Here is a 22,130-nt window from a genome sequence, read left to right on the forward strand (position 1 = left end):
AATGGACTGAATATTGTAAATGTAGTTCTTACTTGATAATTGTTTTTGTTGTATGTAGTTTTAACTATGTTAAAGTTAAAACATTTCATTTTTATTTAGACAAAAAGGAGGAGATGTTGTGGAATATTATTTTAAGGTGTGTTACTTTTGTTTATGTTGCATTTGTTTAACTCTGTGAAGCTGTGTTACTGTGCTTGTCTAAAATACCTGATGGTCTAATAAAAAGCTGAACAGCCTATAGTGAAGCAGGAGAAAGGATAGATGAGGTTGGCAGGCAGAGAATAAATAGAAGGAAAAATCTGGGAGCAAGAGAACAAGGAGAGGAGGACATCAGGAGCCAACCACATAGCCACACAGCCAGCCACAGAGTAAGAGTGAAAGTAAGATATACAGAAGTAAGAAAAGGAAAAAGCCCAGAGACAAAAGGTAGATGGGATAATTTACAGTTAAGAAAAGCTGGCAAGAAACAAGCCAAGCTAAGGCCAAGCTTGTAATTAAGCCTCCATGTATGACTTATTTGGGAGCTGGGTGGTAACCCCCCAAAACAACCAACAACACATATTTATATGCTTTACACATAATACACACACAAAGACATAAGTTATTTTCCCAGGAACAATTTGAGTTTGTGCCATCTCTTGCCTCAAGTGTGTACTTTCTAAGGGTGAGAACATCATCTTATGTGACCTCAAAAACAATGATTAATTCAAAGATTTAACACAAAGAAACATTATTATCCAATATAGACTATCCACGCTGAAATTTCATTATTTCTTTATATCATTTTTTTTTCACCCTCTGGTTCAGGGCCCCAAACAAACAGAAAGTGACCTGGAATCTAGGGTCCATCTACTTTTTTTGTTTTGTTTTGTTTTTATTTTTATTTATTTATTTATTTTTCTGGAGCTGAGGACCGAACCCAGGGCCTTGCGCTTGCTAGGCAAGGGCTCTACCACTGAGCTAAATCCCCAACCCCGGTCCCTCTACTTTTAAGGATCATGATTACTAGGGCTGAAGGATCCTTGAGTGGGTTCATTTTTTGCTCCTGCTGATGCACGATAGCAGCTTCACCTCTGCTCTTTGCAGCATTTGTTATGTGGAATGACACCGGCCAGTCGTTTCAGAGTGTGTCTCCATCTGAGTTTGCCTGATGGTTCTTTGTGATTAGTTTTGTATATGTGATCTTCTTTACTATTTTTTTTTTTGCTGTTGTTTGTTTTTAGGTGGCCTTGTGTAGCCAAAGTTGGATACAAAGGAGAAATGTAGCCAAGGATGACCTTGAATTCTTGATCCTCTTGCTTCCATGCCTCCACCTTCCTAATGCTGGGATTACAATGTGAACCACTCACTATGCCTGGTTTATGCAATGCTGGAGAGCCAATCCATGGCTTTATGCATGCTAGGCAAGCCTCTATTTATTGAGCTATACCCCCAGACTCGGATTATGTATTAAAATATTTATTTATTTATTTATATTTTAGACAGGGTTTCTCTGTGTAGTTTTGGTCCCTGTCCTGGATCTCGCTCTGTAGACTAGGCTGGCCTCAAACTCACAGAGATCCACCTGTCTCTGCCTCCTGAGTGCTGGGATTAAAGGTGTGCACCACTGCCACCAGGCTAAAAGTATTTTATTTTTAATTGTGTGTGTGTGTGTGTGTGTGTGTGTGTGTGTGTGTGTGTGTATACACATTCATGCAGCAGGTGCCTGCAGAGCCAGAAGAGGTCAGTGGGTATGAGTGGCCCAATGTAGGTGCTGGGAACTGATCTTTGGTCCTTAACCTCTGAGGCATCTCTCCAGCTCCAGGCTTTTTGTGTTTTGGGCAAGAAGTCCATACAAGTGTGTCTGTTCTTGGTATGTGTCATTAGGAAGTGTATATTTACCCTGATCTCGTTTGTACTGGCAACAGACCCAAATGGTTTCATGGCTAAAGTATCCTTTCAGACATGCTCCCTCTATTGGAAGTTGTGCAGATAAAGCCACCAAGATCATTCACTAGTAATGTCATAATGTCATTACCGGTAACATTTAGGACACAATTGCATGCTGGAAATCATGGATATGCTAAATCTCATACCAAACATATATAAATATATATATATATATATATATATATATATATATATATATATATATATTTATATATGGTTTAGTAAGTTAGGAAACTGAGGCTCAAGACAGTGATGTAATATGCTCCAGATCATATAGTTAGAAAGGGGGCTGAGCTAGTGCTGAAGCCTGGTTGTGTTGGGGTCTAGAGCTTCACCCCTATACAAGCCGTGCAGTTGGCTGACCACTCACAGGGTGTCTCAGAGCAGAAGGAATGGATCGAAGCCTCCAGCTGGCCCAGGAGAAAAGGGGTGGACCAGGTTCTGTCACCGCCAGTGCTTCTCTCTCTTCTGTGGCCCAAGCCTGTTTCCATTCTGAGACACCCAGGGACTAAAGTCAGGGTGAAGGTGACACCAGAGGCGCACGGCCTGCTGGCCTGGGGCTCTGCCATCAACTCAGACCGTGTGGCCTTCCTGGCTGGGTGACTCCATCCCTCCCACCAAGGACTTGAACTTCCTTATACTTGTTAAAGTATGACTGCTTTAAGCCTTTAAATAACTCTGTGTGACAGGCACCTTGATTTGGCCATTTAACGGATGAAAAAAAAAAAAAAAGAAGATAATTACAGTGGTGAATGTTGATGTCCAGTGAGTACAGATTTGTATGCAGGTCTACTGAAGCGAGCAGAGGTCACTAGGATGCTGGCTTTCTGTGGGGATCATGGGATGGCAGATGCCAAGGAACAGTGAGTGCTTCAAACACCGAATGATGCATATACACAACATGCTTTTGTACAGGGCAGGCAGCTCACACTTGGCCTCAATTCTGCTTCCTGGCAGGGACCACCAGCTTGACTTTCCCAGTCTGCAGAGCCCCTGTCCTGAATCTTTCTTCTCTCTGGTCTTTCCGCCTAGGCTCATTTCTCTGGGGGCACAGGCAAGGCCTTGGGTGCCTGCTTCCCTAGAAACTTCTCTACCATGACTGCAAGGATGCCTTTCTAGAACGTGAGTTAGCACTGGTTGATCTCAGCCCCCTTTGAACCTCCTTCTCTTTGGAAGTGAGGAAGGAGAAGGATGGAACAAGGTAAAGAAGAAAATTCTTCAGGAAATGCAAGAGGCTTGAGAGAACCCGCTCATTTTTGATGAGCAGAAGCAGCAGGGGCATTCTGGAGGAACGCTTGGCAGGAGTCAGTCTGGCTGCTGTACGCTTTTCAGGGCTTCAGCCTCCCCATGTTTAAAATGGGGATAAGTACCTCCTCTTCTTACCTCAGATAAGGGGTCTATGTGCTCAGAAAAAGCTGCAACTTATTTGAAAACATTTTAAGGGAGGTACAAGACTGGAGTGTGAGTTTCTTCCAGGAGCCCTGGCATCTTGGCTGTGCCCTTCAAGAATGCTACTCTCATCCCTCAGACTCTGCACACAGAAGCTGTTTGCTAGTCCCTGTCTCCACTCTGTCCCGTGGCTCTCAGCCTCCAGCTTTGCTGCATGGGAGCACACACTGTGGACACACCCATTAGGCTTTTTAGCCAGCTCCCCAGGCTCTCTGTTGTACCTTTCTGTCTCCAAAACACGTGTCTGTAGTGAAAGTTTGACATTTGCTGCCCCCCCTTCCACAATTTCAGCATCCTAACTCTGCCCCCTGAATGTGGACAGGCTCCAGCAGGAGAGCTAGGAGAGTGCCAGTCCTGAGTACAGCCTGTACTCAGTCCCTCCACAAGGGTGCCATTGGATGGGTCTGTCCAGTGCCACATCCTTCCTATGCTTCCATCAGGGGCTGTCTCAGGAGGCTCTGTGCACCAAGTGGCCCCGCCCTCTCCTTGGTCATAGATGATCTGCACCCAATGACACCTGAGCTAGGCCTAGCCAATCGTAGCCTCTGTCTTTGGAATTTGGAGTGGTGCCCAAATATACCAGTCAGCACCTGTTGACATAAGCAGACCTGTGGGCGACCCGTTTGCGAGCCCAGAGAGGCAAGGACCAGGACTGTGTGTGTGTGTGTGTGTGTGTGTGTGTGTGTGTGTGTGCGTGCGTGTAAAATTAAGGAGACCTGTGTCCCTATGTGATGGGAGAGATGAGAGGGAGCTTCTGGCTTCATTTTTTTTCCCAGCCCTTGGATTCCACAACCCAATCCCTTAATTCAACAAAACAACACTCTGTTTTTACACTTGTGTGCCTATGTTCCTACCTGTGTATGGAGGTCAGAGAACAACCTCGTGTGCCATTCATCAGGTCTCAGGTATAACTCACCTTTTCTTTTCCTTGTTGAGGCAATGTCTCTAACTAGCCTGGAGCTTGCCAAATAAACTGAGTGGGTTGTCCAGTGATTCCCAGGGCTCCTCATGTCTGTACCATGTGACGTCGATGTTTGAATTGTTGGTTGTTGTTTTTTTAATGGTGTTAGGGCACAAACTTGGGTTCTAAGCACTTTACTGATCGAGCCATGGTTAACTTTCTAGCATTTTGTTTCTACTCATGAGAACTAAAAGGAGGTTCACAAAGACTGGTGAGGTTTTGGAATCCCACGGGTCAGAGTCAGAACCTAAGGCTCCACTTCATTCATCCCTGGCTCTGGCCTCACCCTAGTGATCTCAAATACACAATTCTGGCCTCTTCTTCCTAAAGGCTTTGAGACATCATCTACTTCATGCTGGGTGGGTGGGGGTGCCCCAACTCTTAAGTGAAAAATATGAGAAAAGTCCCTAAAAGGTTCCTAGGAAGGACAGAGGTCTCCAAACAAGGGAGCCAATGAAATTCCTGTCCCTCATCCTCGCTTGCCAAGAGGCCAGGGTCACCCTGCTAAGGATGAATTGGTTGACTGCATGGGCTAGGCTTTTAGAAACCACAGCACACTGCAGGTGTGCTGGATACTCTTGGGGAGCTCTGTCCAGGTGAGGTTCAGGTCTTCTGACCTATGGGTGGTGAAGCAGGAAGAAAAGGCTGAGGAGGACACAGGATTTCACAAGCGAGAGGTGACAGGCTGTCTGTCGTTCCCTGTGGGGCTGGGGGTTTGGTGTCACTGAACCCTTTTGGGAAATTGGTGGAAAATATTTTCTCCCTTCAAATGGACGTGTAGATGAAGTTTGTTTAGGGGTTAGTTAGTTCCTGGATCCTTAATCCTGTGCAAGGACCTGTGACTCAAACTTGTGTTCTGGAGAGACCGTCTATCTGATGGAGACCCCGGGGGAGGATGCTCTACACACAGGCCAGTCAGGTGTAACTTCTCTTGGAGTCTTTGCTGTGCTCCTGGAGTGGACTGGGCCCTCCCTTTCTCTTGCACCTCAGTTTGTCCAGGTACTACAGTGGCTTGAAAAGGGGTATTTAAAAGCAAGCAGCTGCTGAGAATGTGATGAAAATGTCAATTATTGGTCCCTTACCTCCACTGAATGAACTAAAAACTCCAGGGTGAGACCTGCCGATCTGGAGGATGGTTCAAGTTCGAGAAGGGCTGGGCCAAGCTTTTCTTGACGGCTTATCTGCCCTGCTAGACACACGTATACAGTACCTGCTCAGTGAACAGTTACTGCGTCCAGTTTTCCTGATTCTCAGAGCAGGGCTTTTCTCTTGATACCCACCACACTGTGCGTCTCCTTCCTTACTATTCTAGGATATTATATCAGGCTTAGTTTAGGCAGAGGAGGGGGCTTGGCCAGGAGGTAGATGCTCTGAAAACAGTATACAAGGTGTGGGTCAGAGAGACATTGAGCCAGAGGCCTCTCTGGATACCAGGGCTCCAGCATCCTGGAGGAGGAGAGGCAAGCAGGCAGGGGGCTCCCTGGCAGAATTAAGTGAAGGGCTTTGCCAGGCTCAGCCGACTGCCAGCTCTCCTCCACACCTGATCCACACTGGCCTTGGCAGATGCTGCCAGATCTCTGCCAGGAACATACTTGTTAAGCTTGGGGGGAGAAGAAACCACCACTTTTTATCTTAAATGAATCACTGATTTTAGGGTTTCCAGAAGTAACCAGAAGATTCCACTTAACTTCTTATGTGACTATTTGCCAGGTCAGGGTGTGAGACCTGGGTTTCTTCACCCTGTTTCTTCCACAGAGGGCCAAATTCCCACAGATTCTTCTAGGAGAGTGGTGTCTTTAAAAAATAATTACTTGTGTGTGTGGGGTGGGGTGGGGGTGCGGGAAGAAGTGGTTCTAAGGGGGACAATTCTAGAGCCCTTCCTGTCTAGTGGAGTTTGTTTTTTAAACATTAAAAACACCTACACGTTTTCTTAAGGTAGAGTCAGAAAAAGCACTCATTTACTACCCTTAATTCCCATTAAAACCCAAACCAAACCAACCAAACAAAACCCCACCCTTATTGGTTTTTCAAGGGAAGGGGTAGAGAAACATGTTGGTTCCTTTCTCATCTGATAGACTGCGATTCTTGAACTTTTTATTCTAAAACTCACCCAGTTGTGGGAAGGAATCTAGGACCTCTCCAGTTTCCATATAGGCCAGGCCTTTCTGTTTTTGTATTTATTTATTTTTAAAATCTATTTTGGGGAGTGGGAAGACAAAACAAAACACACCAACTCTCTTAAATCTTCCTAAGTCATAAGAAGGAAGCTCCTCAAGTAAGAAAAAGTTTTTTGTATTTTAGGATTTTCCTAAAAGCCAGGGTCTTTTCACCTTTCAGTTCAAGTAAGAGCCTTTAGTCAAAATTTTCTTTTTCTAAATTGGAGGAGGGGCTGACCCTTGTTCAACCTTCAACCTCACCTTTTACCATAGGGCCAGTCTCTAAGCTTAAAAAAAATGACATTAAAGTTTTTGGCAGGGGAGGGTAAAAGAGTCCTTCACTGACATTACACAGAGGAGAGACTCCTCAAATAGTAAATTAAAAATCAGAATTGCTGGGGGCTTAGGGAGAGTCCCCTTGGCCCTCAGTTCTCAAACTTATGGGAAGGGGGCTAGGGGCAGCCTGGGCTACCCGAATATTCCCAGGAAGTCCTCCAATTGCGCTCTTCGAAACTTTTATTTTCAAAATCAATCTGATTTGGGGGGTGGGAGTTCTGGGGAGGGGAGAGGCGTTCCCATTAACCCTTTCTGTCCCAACAGAGGCCGCTCCCCAAAACTTTTTGGTGCCCCCACCCCTGCCCCACGCGAGCAAATGCCCCGCGCACGGGGCTGGCGCGGGAAAGTTTGGGGGGCCGGCGGCGGCGCGGGGGACCGACGGCTTTGTGTGCGGCGCGGGGCGGCGCGGAGGCCGGCGGCGGAGGCCGAGGAGAGGCTGGGGGCCGGCGGCTGCTCGGAGGCCGGCGGGGGCGGTGCGGGGCGCGGCGCGGCGCGGCGGGCGCGGGCCGGCGGGGCGATCTGCGGTCCCCGCGGCGGTCCCCCCGGCGCCCCCGGCCCCCGCCCCCCGGCCCGCGCGGGGCGGGCGGAGGAGGGAGCGGCAGCGGCGGCGGCGGCGGCGGCGGCAGTGGTGGCAGCGGCATTGTGCGCGCGGCGCAGCCCGGCCCGGGAGGAGCAGGACGCGCCGGGGCCGCCTCCTCCCGCACGGACCGATGAGCCAGCCGGGCGGCGCGGCGGCTCCGCAGGTAACGCGGGGCCGGGGCCGGGGCGGGGGCCGCGGCAGCCCCGCGGGTTGCCGAGCGCGGGCGCCGGCTGGGGGCTCGGGAGCGGGGCCGGGCGGCCGGGGTGCGGGAGCGGCCCCCCTGGGGCGCTGCGGGGCGCGGGCGGCGCGGGGGCGGCGGCCAGGGCTGACGGGGACCCCGCACCGGGCGCCCCCCCGCGGCCCCCAGCTCGGACCGAAGCCCAGAAACAAAGCGGCGAGAGCACGGAGCAGCCATTGCAGTTTGGACAATTCAGATTTTGCGAAAATGCAACCTTCTTCCAGCTCTCCCCCTCCCCCGAAATTTGCAATTTCCCCCTGACCCTCTCTGCGCTCAGGGTCCCTGGTGACCCCCCCAGGAGAGCTTTCCTTCCAGGCCCCCATCTTTGCAACAATTTTTTTTTAAAGGCCATATTTCCTTCTCTCAATTTTTTTTTTTTTCTAATTTTTCTTCAAACGGTAGTTTTTTCCCATTAAAACGACGCCACCTAGAGGATACTATTTTGTAAATAATAAAAAAAAAGAAATTAAAATTGAAAAGAAATATTTTTTATTTCTTATTTTTTCCAAAGTTTCCTCCACAAGGCGGTGGAGAGGGGGAAAGATTCTTTTTTTTCTATCTTTTTTGGAGTGAAAATTGTCACTTTGATCATTGAAGGAACATGGAGACAATTTTTATTTCTGAAGCCAAATCCAGATAATATGTAAATGAAAATTAAGCTGGAATTTGAATGAATTCAATTCTTGAAGGGAAGAAAGCAAAAATACCTCCTAAAAGCAAAGACAGTTTAGGTACCCAACTCATTTTAGTTTGAGGGGGGAAACTAACTGGAATGAGGAAAGGAGAGAAGTAGTTTAGTTTAGGGAAAGCTGGGAGAATTGGCCTTATGAAGCAATTAGAAATTGTGTTTCATTGTAATTTGTGACTTATTTTGCTCGGTGGGCAAGAAAGACTAATTTTACCATTTGGCAGTGTTCAAAGTTTTTCCATTTCCAAGAAAGAAGGATTTAGAAGAGAAAATAGATCCTAAAATGTTGGCTTTGGACACACCCAAAAATTGTAGCTTTAAATTTTTTTTTTTTTTCATTTAGATTTTACTGCATTTAACTCCTAAGATTCTAAGAAAAACAGAAACTGGAAAAGTTAGAGTGTAATCCTGCCTGTCTTTTTTCTGGTTTTTGTTAGGTTTTGTGTGTGTGTGTGTGTGTGTGTGTGTGTGTGTGTGTGTGTTTTGCTTTGATGGAATAATTATGACTCTTTCTTGATTTTGTTTGCTGCAAGGTCTAGGCATTTCTTGTTTTGTTGTTGTTTTATCTAGAAAATGTCAGGGACCTTTTCTTGAGCAATATTCGGTGGGGGAAAATGTCAATTTCTATATTGTACAAACTGAGTAGCCCACAGATTTGTAGGAGAGGCCGCCATTAAAATAAGATATGCATAATTAACATTATTATGAAGAACTAACAGTGGGTTTACAGAAGCCCATTTTTTTAATGGCACGCAAGTGAATCAATTGATGAAGATAGGGATAAAACAAACCCTCGTTAAAGAGAATTTCTTCTTCATCTTCATATTGTTCATTCTTTCAACTAGAATATTATTATTTTAAAATTTGTGTTGGCTCCAGGTTTCTTTGTGATGTGGGGTTGGATAATTTATTAATAATTTGTATTTTTCATTTTTTCATTACTTTCAAAGGAAAAGAAATTCATTAGCCTTGATCATTTGGGGAGTGTGTGTGTGTGTGTGTGTGTGTGTGTGTGTGTGTGTTAGTGGGGGGTTGTAACAACAACAACAAAAGCACAAATTTTACTGACCCAGCAAGAAAAAAAAAGATGAAAGAGAATGGCAGAGAGATGAAAATTCTGATTTGTATCCATCTTCCCTGGTAAAAAAACACTTTGCTGAAGAAATGGACTAAAACACCAACTCAGCTATTTCTAGCAGCAAAATTTATTATTTTCTTTGAAAGAAAAACTAATCAGAATACACACAAAAGCCAAACCAGGAGATGCTGGCCTTTGGAATTTGAGGTCATTTTTACAAACAACATTTTATGTGGAGATTTGGGCCTTGAGAGAATAAATTGGAGGTGAGACAAAAAAGAAAAAAAATTCAAATGACAAATACCGACTGGATTAAAATTTGACAGATGAAGATAAGATCTTTGCTCCGAGACAAGGGAAATTGTGATAAATCAGAGTCTGGTCGGGTGTGCTGAGATTTTTTTTTTTTTTTTTTTTTAGTTAAAAAAAAAAAGTTCAAAAATTTTAGTTCAAAAGGAGTATGTCGGTAGCAGTTGGGGGGACCCTGTAGGACTTGAGGTGGGAGCTGGGGTGGGTTACCCAGGGTGGGGATGGGCCTCCCTGGACCCATGAGCAACAGCCGGCGGGTCTTGGAGGCCTGGTGGACCTAGTCTGCGCCTTGCCAACCTTGCCTTATGCTCATTGGGTTTCTGCAGGGCTCCTAATTCTGCAAAATGAATGTAACGGTGGTACAGGTTTGAAGGTCCCCATCATCGCCAGTGCGTTTGGGAAATTTTAATTTTTTTGTAACAAAATCCTTCAAGGTTGACTGGCTACATTTTGACATATTTGGAATGAGTTTTTTTTTTTTCCTCCTTAAATAGCATAATTAAAAAATATTTTTTTTCTGTTGAATTATTTAGGGCAGTGTCTTTACGGTCAAGGAATTTATAATTCCAGGAGTTCTGGAGGCCTCCTGAGATTGTGGGCTCAAGTTTAGCAGGACTGGAGGGGGACTGAAGTAGGGACAGTTGGGTAAGGGCGTCTGAGAAAAAGTCAGGGCTGAAGAGAACAGGTTATCTCTAGTGCAAAGGAATGAAAATATTTCAGCCCATCCCTTTGTGTAGCCTGCAGTCTGCCATGCCACTCAGATTCCTACGCTCTGTTCTGCTGAATGTTTTGTTTTGTTGTCTGGAGTTAGGGTTTATGGCTGGACCTGCAAATCATTTGTTTTGTAGACCTTTTTTTCTCTTTTTTTCCCCCCCTGTCCTGAAGAATTGGTTATTCTTGTCATGTTTGGTGTGTAGGAAATAGAAGTGCATGCTGGTCCAGTTGGGGGCGGGGCTAGTTTTCTTTTGTTTCTCTGGGTGTCACTGAGGTGTGAGCTGACCTGGGCCTCTCATCTCTCTCTGCCTCTACTCTCTCAGATGACGTGTGGCCAGAGATGGATCTAGGAGCTGTTTTTATTAGTTCACGTCTGTTTATCATACTCATATACTATTGGCCAAAAGATTTTGGCAAATTGGACTTGAGGGGTGGTAATTTGATGATGGCCTGGGTCATTTTGGTGAAAGATAATTTATATTCCCTCTCACAGTGGAGAGTCTTATTACTTAATGTTTTGCTTTTCTGCCTAAGGAGATTTTTTTTTTTTTTCTAATAAGGTTTGAAATTTCAAGGACTCGATTTATAGTTTGACTTGGACCAAGCCAGGAAGAACAGCTTGCTTATACTTTTGAGCTCTGCACAGAGGTAGAGACAAACAAGGCTGGCTTTGGCAAAGATGGCTGGTCAGCTGACTCTAGAAGACACACAGCCCATGGCTTGTGCCATTTGGGAACAGTTGGGAACTGTTCCAAGGTCGGATACATTTTTTCCCCACCTTTGCCTCCACCCTTGGTCCGTTCTCTCCACTGACCTCAGAATCCTTCCTCCTTCTTCGTGAGTGATGAGAACTTTCTTGCCCTATCTGACTGGGTATAGCCAAGCTGGCTTTTCACGGGAATTCTCAGTACTTTCACACTGTAGAATTTTATGATGGTTTGTGTCTTCTCTGTGGTAATGAGAAGTGGCTTTGGCTACTCAGGGCTAGCTCTCCCAAGGCCTTGATAAGTGACCTTGGATAAATCACTATTTCCTGTAGAGCTGTGCTTGTGAAGTGAGCACATCAGAGCAGTTAGAGGATGGGAATGCATTGGTTTCGCCGCCGAGTCTGACTCTTCAGGAGTTAGCTGTAGCCGCTCCATCAGAGTGTAGAGAAAGCTGCTGAGGCCACATCTGGACTCCCACATTCTAGAGACGGAAGTGCAGTGGTCAGATGGCATGCATACCTCTGAGTCACTGTGTCTCGGTTAGACTTAGAGTCACCGTTTGTTGGTGAGTTGCAGAGTCACTTGGCAGATCAGTCAGCCTTAGAGAAGAGAACACAGAGACAGAACATAGCAGAGGTGTTTCATGCAATGTACAGGCACCATTGCGTGAGACTTACCTATGCTTGAGGACGTCTGTATATGATGGGAAGCACAGACATCCCAATCCAAAGGCATGGAACTAGATGAACTCCCTTGATGAGCTGGGAGTAACTTGATGTTTGTTTATATATTTATTTGTTTATACAATGTTTTCTCATTTATTGCTTGGTTGACTGTAGGGGAACTCTGTAGGGTAAGTGTCCTGGGCCACCAGCTTTGTTCCCTGTTTGAACGGCTTTACAGCCACCTGTGAATTCTTGGTTGTGTACATCAGGAGGCAGGATCCTGGCTTGCTGGCCTTGGTGGGTCTCGCAGGCAGACCCTGAGTCCTTATGCTGGAAAGGTGATGGGGAGTGGCGTGGAGCTAGCTCTGTCTGGTAGGCCCAGTGGCTGTCATGGTTACTTGTATTTCCTACTTTGTTGTAGGTTTGCCAGAGAAGTCTTTCTGGGGTTAGCCCATGTCGGGGCTCTATTTACGTTCTAATCACTCAGGAAGTTTGTGTTTGTGTGTGAACGTATTTCCTCTGCAGCTCCTTTCTTGCTGTCTTCATTGTCTCATCCTTTGAACATGTCAGAGCAGTGTGGTCTAACAGAAATAGAATTCAAACCACAAGTCAGAGACACGTATCGTTTAGCGCTCTCTAGTAATCTACTAAAGAGACTAAAAACAAAAAACAGGTGACATTGATTTTAGTAAAATGTGATTTTAACCCTGAATTTGAACAGCTCCACCATTTTGACTCACCATCAATATGGAAAGTAATTAATGTGGCACTCTTTGAGCAGAGAGTATGAGTATTGGAAATCTGTGAGCATCTCCCTCCAGTAGTGACTCCCAGTTCTGACTGGCAACCACGTATCCTGCATTAAGTATCGATACGTGGCCATAGTGGACAGTGCAGGGCCAGACCCACATTCTGTCTGGTTGTTGTTCAAGTTAGCCTCAGAAGGTTAGCAATGTCCTTCAACCCCCATGGCTTCATTGGTGAGGCTCCCTTCCTGAGTCCCATTTGAGTATTTCAGCTTCTGGTGGTCAAGTCCATCAATCCATGCAACTCGTCCTGGTCAGAGTGGTCCACACCTCTATTCTCTTAGTTGAAAATGACAGTGACTGATGATGTAGTAGGAAGTGGTGGGCGTGTGTGCAGGTGTGTCTGCTTGTGTACGTGTGTGTGTGGGGGGGGGGGGGCTGGAGGTGAAGCTGAGCCCTGGGTGAAGAGGGCAGTCATTGGAATTTGGATTTAAATAAAGTGTTATCTGAAAGAAATGTGAAGAGGGTGGGGTGTGAGGAGAGGGAGGAGCTGAGGGGGTGCCAATGAATGTGAAAACATGGGGCCATCAGGAAGTTACCTCGGGTCAGGTGTTATCTCAGATGCTCAGAAAGCTCCTGGTGCTCACCCTGTTGGCAGTATGCAAAGCTAGGACCACAGTCTGAAATCCAACCTAGTGATGTGTGGTGAGCTTTGTGTCACCGTGGGAAAGTCACTTTTAGTTTTGGGGCTACAGTTTCTCTGCATGTGGAGAAGGGGCTGGATAGTTACCCTGACCTTGAGGGGGACTTTATAATGAAATGAAGCAGCTGAGTGTAAACATCAGGTTGTGTGCGCTCCTTAGAGGGTGGACAATGATAGCAGTTGACAGTTGGTCAAGGGGCCAGTGAGTCTCCATCTGGGGAGCCTGGGTCTCACTGAAACTACTTAAACTAGTTCAGGGAACATGGAGGCTTCTCTTTAATAGGTGGGTAGTGTGTTTCTCTCTAGGGAACAGCTGAATACACACACACACACACACACACACACACACACACACACACACCTTTTTTTCTCTTTAAAACTGAAAAACTGACAGAGGTGAGGCTTTTTATCAGTGTCCTGTCTTGTTCAGGGGTACTGAGTGTTTCCTGGTCTGGTCCGTTTCAAAGCCAGTGGCCTAGTCTTTAAAGAGGTGTGGTTACACTGAGGCCCCTGCTTGGAGTTTCCTCCTTCGTCTCTGTCCCAGAGCAGCTACGACCCTTGGGAAGGTTCCTCTTCACCAGATGGAGTTAAGTTTCTGTCTCTGTGTTCCTCCAACTCTGTGGATTCTAGCCTGAACTGATCGTTTGCACATCTGTTTCTCCAGCCAGCTGGTGACTTCCTTAAGGGTAGAGATCAGGGCTTATTCATCCTGGGGTCTGGCACAGAGCAGAAGCTCAGTAAATATTTGATGACTTAATTTGGCTTTTGGAAATAGCTCAGCTGGAATTGAGTCTGGTGAGGAGTGGATGACCAATTTGGGTTTGGCTATTTGGTCCAAACTGGTGTCTTCTTAGGGAGTCTTGGGCAGTGTTCTCTTACAATTGGCTCTGAAGCTCCAGGCTCCCTTGGGAAAGAAAGTCAACTGAGTCCTCAGCGGGGCAGGGAGGCAACTTCCTTTGACTTTACATGTCTTGGAGATTTTAAAAGCACTTATGACCACATTGCCACTCTTTCTTTTTCCTCCATTTGTGTGTGTGTGTGTGTGTGTGTGTGTGTGTGTGTGTGTGTGTGATGTGCTGGCCTGTAAGTGTGTACGTAGAGGCCGGAGTGCACTCAGGTCTCTTCTTCCAGCACTCTCCACCTTCTTTTTTGGAGTCAGGGTCTCTCCTTGAACCCAGGCTGGCCAGCAAGCCCCCGGGATTCTCCTGTCTCTAAATTCCTCACCCCAGGGGGCTTACACGTGTAAGCAACTGTTCCTAGCTTTTACATGGAGGTTGGGAGCTGAACCTGGGATTTGACGCTTGCATAGCCAGTGTTTTACCCACTGGCAGCTCCCCAGTCCTGTCATATTTCTCTCTCTCTCTGTGTAGTCAGGGTGACATCGACTATTCTTAGTTGCTCTCTACCGTTTTATTTGCTTTTCTGAGCTAGGGTCTTTCGCTGAACGTGGAACTCTCCCATTCAGCTAATTTGACTGGCCTGCAAACTCCAAGGATCCTTTTCTGGGGTTACAGGCATGTGCCATCACACTTGGCTTCAAAACCAAAACCAAAACCAAAAACCTTGTGTTCTGGGGGTTGAGCTCAGATCTCCATGTATACTCAGCAAACACCTTACTGAGCCGGTCTCAGGATTCAGTATTTCTTGAGGCTGGGTTGGAATCGACAGGGGTCACCCTCTACTTGGTGGAGATACAGACTGTAAGTGGGGCAGAGCCAGCACCTCGTGGAAGTGATGTGCCAGCCGTGCATGTGTTTGCTTGGGGAGAGGCTTAGCTGCTTGCCAGGGGGCTGTTTGCCTAACGTTGGACACAAGGGCCCTCAGACTTCAACTGGCTGTGTGATTTGATACCCGGCCAGCCTCATCTCCGGTCCAGTTCTGTATTATAGATGCCAAACTTCAACTAAAATTAATGATGGAAAACTGAGATTATTGTTTGCTTGCTTAATTTCTTTCTGTTTTATATGAAACTTTATCATTTTGACAGTTTGTACCCCAGTTCAGCCAGGGAATGGGAATCTTAGTTTAAGGTTGACCGTGTGCCTTCAAAGTGCACTTCCACGTCCATCTTTCATGTGTCTGTGTGTGTGTGTGTGTGTGTGTGTGTGTGTGTGTGTGTGTGTGTGTTGCAGGCCCATGTTACTTTTCCACCTTGTTTGTTGAGACAGTATTGGCATTACAGGTGTGCACTCCTGTGTGTGGAGTTTTATGTGGGTCCTGGGGATCTGAACTTAGGCCTTTGCATGCACCAGGCACTTTATCCACTGAGCCATCTCCTCAGTGCACACATCTTCATGTTTCTGAGTTAAGGGGGTACACCCAAGGGTTAGTATTCTTTTTACAAATGAGTTGTCCAGCTGCTGGTGGTGTATGTTGTGACCCGTCTCTTCTGTTTGTCCCTGGCCTTGGCTGGGCTTGGCATCAGTGCAGAGAGGATAGTCCTTCACCTAGAGAAGTGTCTGGAACTCTTGACTTCGGATCCCCCTTCCTGCTGTGTCTTTGGGCAGGTTGCCATCTTTTTCCTATGACTGTCTCTGAAAGGTGTGAACAACTTATGGTGTTTCCTTCTTTGTATCTGCCCTCCCCATTGCAGAACACCAGTGTGACATTTCCAAGGGCTGATGAGATAGATCAGAGTTGGCGGGGCAAGGCTTTGTCCCCATTCTACGGCACCCCTTGATCATTTGGGGATCTTGGCCAAGTTCTTTATTTCTTTGCCGGTTATTTTCCTTTCTGTAATGTGGGGATGACAATACTATTGATGATGGTGATGCTTATGGTTGTAATGGACAAGAGCCTTTTCATCATTCTTGTGCTGGTTTTCTGCTGCCTAATCCAGGGATGGTAAATAGATAACATACATTCTACTACTTCCCTTTCAAGCCTGTGGCAGACATTACTAATCAATCATGGACGCCTTCTTTTCCCTTCACTTGACTAGTAGCCTCAGTGTGCTTCTTAGTATGAGGCTCTTAGTCACTTGAGTTTAGCATGGGACATGAGCCAGTTGGTCCTTCCTGAAATAATCACGTTTATCCCCCAACACACAAACAGAGGAATGGAGGCTGGGGAAGGAAGGTGGGGTGACTTGTTCCCAAAACCCAGCAAGTAAGCAGAAGGAGGATTAAAAACCTCAGATTTCTTGACTTCACAATGAGTGCTTTTCCTGCAGCATGCACATACCCTGTGTAAAAAGGAATTAAGGCTAATTTGGTCTTGAGAAATAGCCAGAGAATCCTGGCTCCTCCCTTCCTTGTTATAATTAGACACCCTTGGGGCTGTCATCAAAGCTGGGCTGGATGGCCTGCTTCTTAGCCTAAACCAAGCAGACTGATCAGATTTCAAAAGGAGGGTGCTGGTGGGGGCATGGCATGGTTCTGGCTGGAGAGGGTGTCCCTCCTTCACTGTAGAGTGTAGATGACAGCAAAGGGGAACTGGGATCTCTGGAAGGTGGTGTGAGTGTGTAACACGCTTTCTGTTTGTATACAGAGACAACAGAGGGATGCCTTCGACCTTCTGTGTAATTTCTATATCTGGGAAATGGGCTGGTAAGAATACTTCCTAGGAAGGAACTGAATTGACATGTTTGAAAGTGCTTTTTTTCTTCTTTCTTTTTCCTTTTTTTCTTTCTTAGTGTTTGGAGACAGGGTTTCTCTATGTAACCCTGGCTGTCCTGGAACTCACTCTGTAGACCAGGCTGGCCTTGAACTCACAAAGATCCGCCTGCCTCTGCCTCCCAAGTGCTGGGATTAAAGGTGTGCGCCACCATCACTCAGCTTGAAAATGCTTTGTAAACACCAAAGCCTCAGTGTGCTTCTCAGGAGGTGACAGTCGCCAAAGTGCTTGGGAATGGCAAAGATGTGAAGGGATACACTGGTGATGACTCTGTTCTTTTCTTAAACAGGGAAGGGGGGAGAAAGAGGTAAAGATGATATTGAGTCGACAGGAAAGTGATATAAATATTTTGGCTGACAAAGCAGAATGGAGCCTCATCTGAGCTAGAGAGAATAAGTGGAGTCAGGTGATGCCAGGCTCCCAGTGGGCTGTGGACCACACAGGAGCATCACTGTGAAATGAGTTGAACCTGGGCAGGGGTGCCAGCTAGGCCGGCATCCTTGGGTACCAGCCCTGGGTCTGGGCAGGGCCAGGGAGGAGAGGGAAGCCTGGCAGATGCCCTGTGGGTAAGAGGCCTGGTGGCCTTTGGCCAGTCCCTGGTGTTCAGTTTGCTCATCTTATCCTAAGTCAGAAACTGTTCTGGCTCTGTGCTCTGGATGTTACTGTCCAAGACAGCTCGCCCGAGGAGCTGGCCACTCCTCGCCCAGCTCTGAGCCCTGGTGAACAAATCCCCCTCTGCCCTGTGTTTTTCTAGAAAACTGGAGGAGTGAGGGTGGGGATTTTTTGTTGGCTACGTTTTGTAAGGAATTTGTGTTTGGTTTTATTTTGAACTCAGAGTTCCGTGAGCCAACTTGATGTAAGCAGGACGCTTGGGATGGCCAGAGAGAAGAGATGAAGACATAGCTGAATATTGGGGATTTTTTCTTTTGATTTCATCAACTGGGAGAAATAACTACCAAAGTTTAAGTGTGTTTATGAGAGTGTGTCTTCCAGTGGATGCTGGAAAAGCAGAGTGACACTGATCCAAAAGACAACTGAAACCATCCTGGCATGGGGCCCCTGGGAAGGAAAACTCCTCGGGGTACCACTAGCGTTAGGTAGAATTTGTTGTGTATCTGGCCTCCTTTCTGTCTGAGTCTCTACCAGGATGGCTCAGGATGATGGTACCTTACAGTGTATTCCAGAGATCACCAGCTGAAATGTGACTAGTGGGTCTGCATCAGCTTTTTAAAGACTTAAGTGAGGAAAAAGTCCGACTGAGGCCAGTTACAATGTCTAACATTGGTGACCGGTTGAGATGACTTTCTATATTGGCTTAAATAAGATACACTCTTAAGGTTAATTCACCAGTTTCCCTTCCCATTTATTTGTTTATTTGTGTACATTTGTGTCTGTGCAAGTGTGTGTGTGTGTGTGTGTGTGTGTGTGTGCGTGTGTGTGTGTGTGTGTGTGTGTGTGTACGTGTACACGTGAAGACCAGAGATCAACCTCAGGTATCATCCACAGGTGCTGTCCACCTTGTGCTTTGAGAGAGGACCCACAGCTCACCAGTTAGGCTAGGCTAGGCTTACTAGGCAGTAAGCCTGAGGGTCCTTCTGGCTCCATCTTCCCAGGGCTGCGATTACAGGCTCATGCCACCACACTTGGCTTTTCCTGTGGGTGCTGGGAAGTGAACTCAAGACCTTGTACAGCAATCATTTTACTGACTGAGCCATCCCCCTGCCCCCACCCCAGCCTTCATTCATTTTCCTTTAAAAAAAAAAGTAATGGAGCTGTTAGGATCTTTGAAATTACCCTTTGGGCTCAAATGATATTTCTGCTGGCTAGTGCTGACCCAAGCCACCTAGTTCCACTCCCTCTGTGGTTGAGGAAGCAAAATCCCAGAGAGTGAGAGCTAGGCTTCCTTACCTAGGGTTGACACACAGCAGCCTCCTGAGTGAGCTGGACAGAGTTCAGGACTCCGGTGCTGGCAGGAGACTAAGGATGATGTGGGGTGGGGTGATAGACCAGGCAATGGGAGCTCAGCAGAGCGCTGTGCACACAGAGGGAGGGGGAAACAGACTGGTCATTTCGAGGGAAGAGTTAAAAAGTATCCCATTCTGCTTACCAAGACCTCTAAACATTAGCCAAGAAGTTTGAAAGAAAGTAAAAGTAAAGGACAGGCAGAAACCAGTCTTGACAACACCTGTTCCCCTACCCTCATCCCTGATAGTTTCTCTGCCTGCCAGATAGCACAAAGTGTAGACAGTGTTTGAGCTGGAGCCGAGGTCTTTGTGTGTGGGTGTCCCAGGTGGGCATGAAGACCCAGCTATACTGGAGGGCTCTGGGCTTTGAGGCCTAGGGGTACTGGAAGCCCTTCTTTTATCGAGTCCGGTTTGTTCCATCATGGCTGGGAAAGCAGGGCTTCTGGAAGATCCAGAGTGCACACTGCCTCAGTGGGCAAAGCAGGCAGGTGGGGGGCCCTCTAGCCTCGGCCTCTCACTTGGTCCTGAGTCCTGGAGGGGGACTACAGCCAGCAGCGTGGTGTCGAACTTTCTGCCCTGGACTCCTACTCTGAGTGCTCTGGAAGCTGAAGCCGAGTGTTGGAAATTCAAGGGTGGTTTTGTTTTTAATTGGGATCTCTGTCAAAAGGTCGCAGGGCAGTATTCATATTTATCTTACTTTAGTTTTGCAAAATGGATTTTTTTTTTTTCTGCCTTGAGGTATGTCTGCCCCTGCATATTGGCTGAATGTGTATCATAGGCTGGGCACTAGGCTAAGCAGTTAATAGCTGGCATCTCATTTAGTGCAGTTATCCATGTGGCTTTTCAGGGCACACACTCGCACACATTAAGTTTATATGTATGTATGCGTGTGTGCCTATGTGGAGCCCCTGAGAGCTGCCTGTCACCATTCCCCAGTATTGGAGTTTGAGATGCATGCTTCTGTGCCTGTCTTTTACCTGGGTGATGGGGATCTGAACTCGGGTCTTCATGCTTATACAGCAGAGCTTTTTACCCATTCAGCCCAGGCCCCTATTGAGTTACATTTTCAATGTGAGTCAGTTGCGGCTGGAGATGATAGGAGGTAACCCACTGTGGCCCAGGTAGCTTAGGTGGCAGTTGGATTCAGGTCCTGGTGGACAGAATTCCAGGCCCTGTCTGAGCTATGAGCTCTTGTTCTGTTATACAGTCAGGGAAAGTGGGGTGACACACGCAGTGTGTAGAGTTGTTGGCCGGACTGGACTTGCACCCAAGGCTTGCAGACCCTGCCACTCTGCCCTTCACCTTGGCTGTGATGGATTTTCTGACTGGGATGTGGGGAAACTCTGCTCCCCATTCTGTTCAGCATAGCTCAGGACCCCCTGGCTTTTATTCCCCAGATTCTTACAAGCCTCAGCAGGCCAGCGGGGTGTGTTCTGTGTGCACAAAGCCTCTAATACGGCGTTTGAAAACAGTCGCAGGTTTGCTCTAATTAATTACATTTGACATACTTGGAACTGGGGCCTCCCGGTTGCAGAATGCAAATTTCTACCCAGACAGATGTAAGGTACACTTGCAGCCAAGAGCTCTGGTGCGTCCCAGCCAGGCTTGGCAATGTTGCTCACGCTCCTCGTGGGACAGTGACAGACAGTGAGAAGTGGACTCAAGACTCAACCCTGGGGATGCCAGGAGCCCACAGGCAGTTGGCAGAGAAATAGCCGTGGGCTTTAGGTCTCCAGTCTGGGGTAACCCTTTTCCCTTCTTTGAGCCTCAGTTTCTCAGGCTGTTCAGTGAGAGCTGACTGGGTGTTCTCGGAAGGTATGTGCTGTTCTGCAGAAGGAAGGCAATTAGACGAGCAGGGTTTCTTCTTAGAAGACAAAAGACTGGAGTTTGGAAATACAGCTGCTGAGGTGAGGGAGGCTTGAATAGTGAGGGAAGCGGGAGGCTGAGAACAAACAGCTGAGGGGAGGCGGGACACCTGATAAGTCTGTTGCCACGTGCAGAGCCCGGCAGCCGCACTGTCCTGCCTCTTAGGCACACATGCATCTCCCACCCGAATTGGGTATGTGTCACTCTGCAAGATGGTACCCTAAAACTCAGTGGCTTAACCCAGCAACAGCAGCCACCCCTGGTCTTCTGGTCTCTATGGGCTGGGGATTTGGGAGTCTCCCAGGTTGACTCAGGGTGACTCTGTGGTCTCAATCACATGGTGGCTGGAGCTGGAGTCATCTTGAAGTTTTTTTCTGTGTACCTTGTTGCCAGGATTTTGAAGATTCAGTTGATCAGTGGGGCTTCATAGAGGATGGTTCTGAAGGGACAGGGACCCTGTCCCTGTATGAGAGGGAGAGTGGGTGGGTGGGGTAGTATCCTTTATGATTCCATACTCCTGTAGCATACTTCACCGTGGCATTTCATTGATTGAGGTGGTTCCAGAAGTGTGCCCTTGTTAACACTACATGCCTAAGGAGCCCCGACATGGCGTTGAGTTTTAGGATGGGAGACAAATTGACGTGCCTTTTTGAGGAAGTGCAGACGGCTGTTCTAGTTACCCACCAATCAATCTGTCTGTCTCAATCCATCTCCTGAACCACTCATCTATGTATCTTGTCCCTCCATCCTTTAGAGACCTGTCCTCCTGCCTCACCGTCTGCTCATCTGCCCATCTGGCAATCCATCCATCCATCCATCTATCCTGTTCAACACATCTTGAATAGGAGCCAAGTTCGACTACAGGAACATTCAACAGTGAGCTCAAAGGGAAGAGAGACCAGGATTAACTGAGCATGTCCCCAGAGTTAGTCTCTTTATCCTCAAAGCAGTTCTGTGACATAAGATTATGGCTAGTTGGCCTGCCCAAGCTCAAACCAGTTTGTGTCAGGGCCAGATTCGAACCTGGGGCTTCCTGACCACATTATCTCCAGCTCCCTCTACAGATGAGGCAATTTGCTCTCCACGTATGAATATCTTTTCAGAGTTCTTTCCTCGTTTCTGGCTTTTTTATTTTTTCCTAAGTGAAAATAGGTTTATTTTTTTCTGGCTATAAAAATAACACATTCATTACAAAAACATTCACGCAGTCCTGAAAAGTAGGAAGATTATTCTTAAAAAAAAAAAAAATCACCTGAATTCTGAGATAACCACTGTTCACATTTTGATGAACGTTATTCAAGTCATTTCTACATATTTAAGTATTTATGATTACAGTTTTACACAAATGGGATTATACTTTGCATGCTGTTCTGTGGCTGGCTTGCTTTTTGCTTTTAAAACTGAAGATATCTTTCATCTGTGAATA

General features: G+C 46.9%; 1 protein-coding gene across 6 annotated transcripts in view; it reads left to right on the forward strand.

The window, feature by feature from the left end:
* The first annotated feature begins 7,457 nt into the window (after positions 1-7,457).
* Znf618 (zinc finger protein 618) overlaps positions 7,458-22,130 on the forward strand; it is a 176,938-nt gene continuing 162,265 nt past the window's right edge. For all 6 annotated transcript variants that reach the window (XM_036179324.1, XM_036179325.1, XM_036179326.1 and 3 more), the window contains exon 1: positions 7,458-7,574. In XM_036179324.1, coding sequence (XP_036035217.1) covers positions 7,542-7,574 — 33 coding nt within the window. In that variant the 5' untranslated portion in view covers positions 7,458-7,541. The remainder of the gene's footprint in view (positions 7,575-22,130) is intronic.

This window comes from Onychomys torridus, chromosome 2 (assembly GCF_903995425.1).
Source record: "Onychomys torridus chromosome 2, mOncTor1.1, whole genome shotgun sequence".
Taxonomy (NCBI): Eukaryota; Metazoa; Chordata; class Mammalia; order Rodentia; family Cricetidae; genus Onychomys; species Onychomys torridus.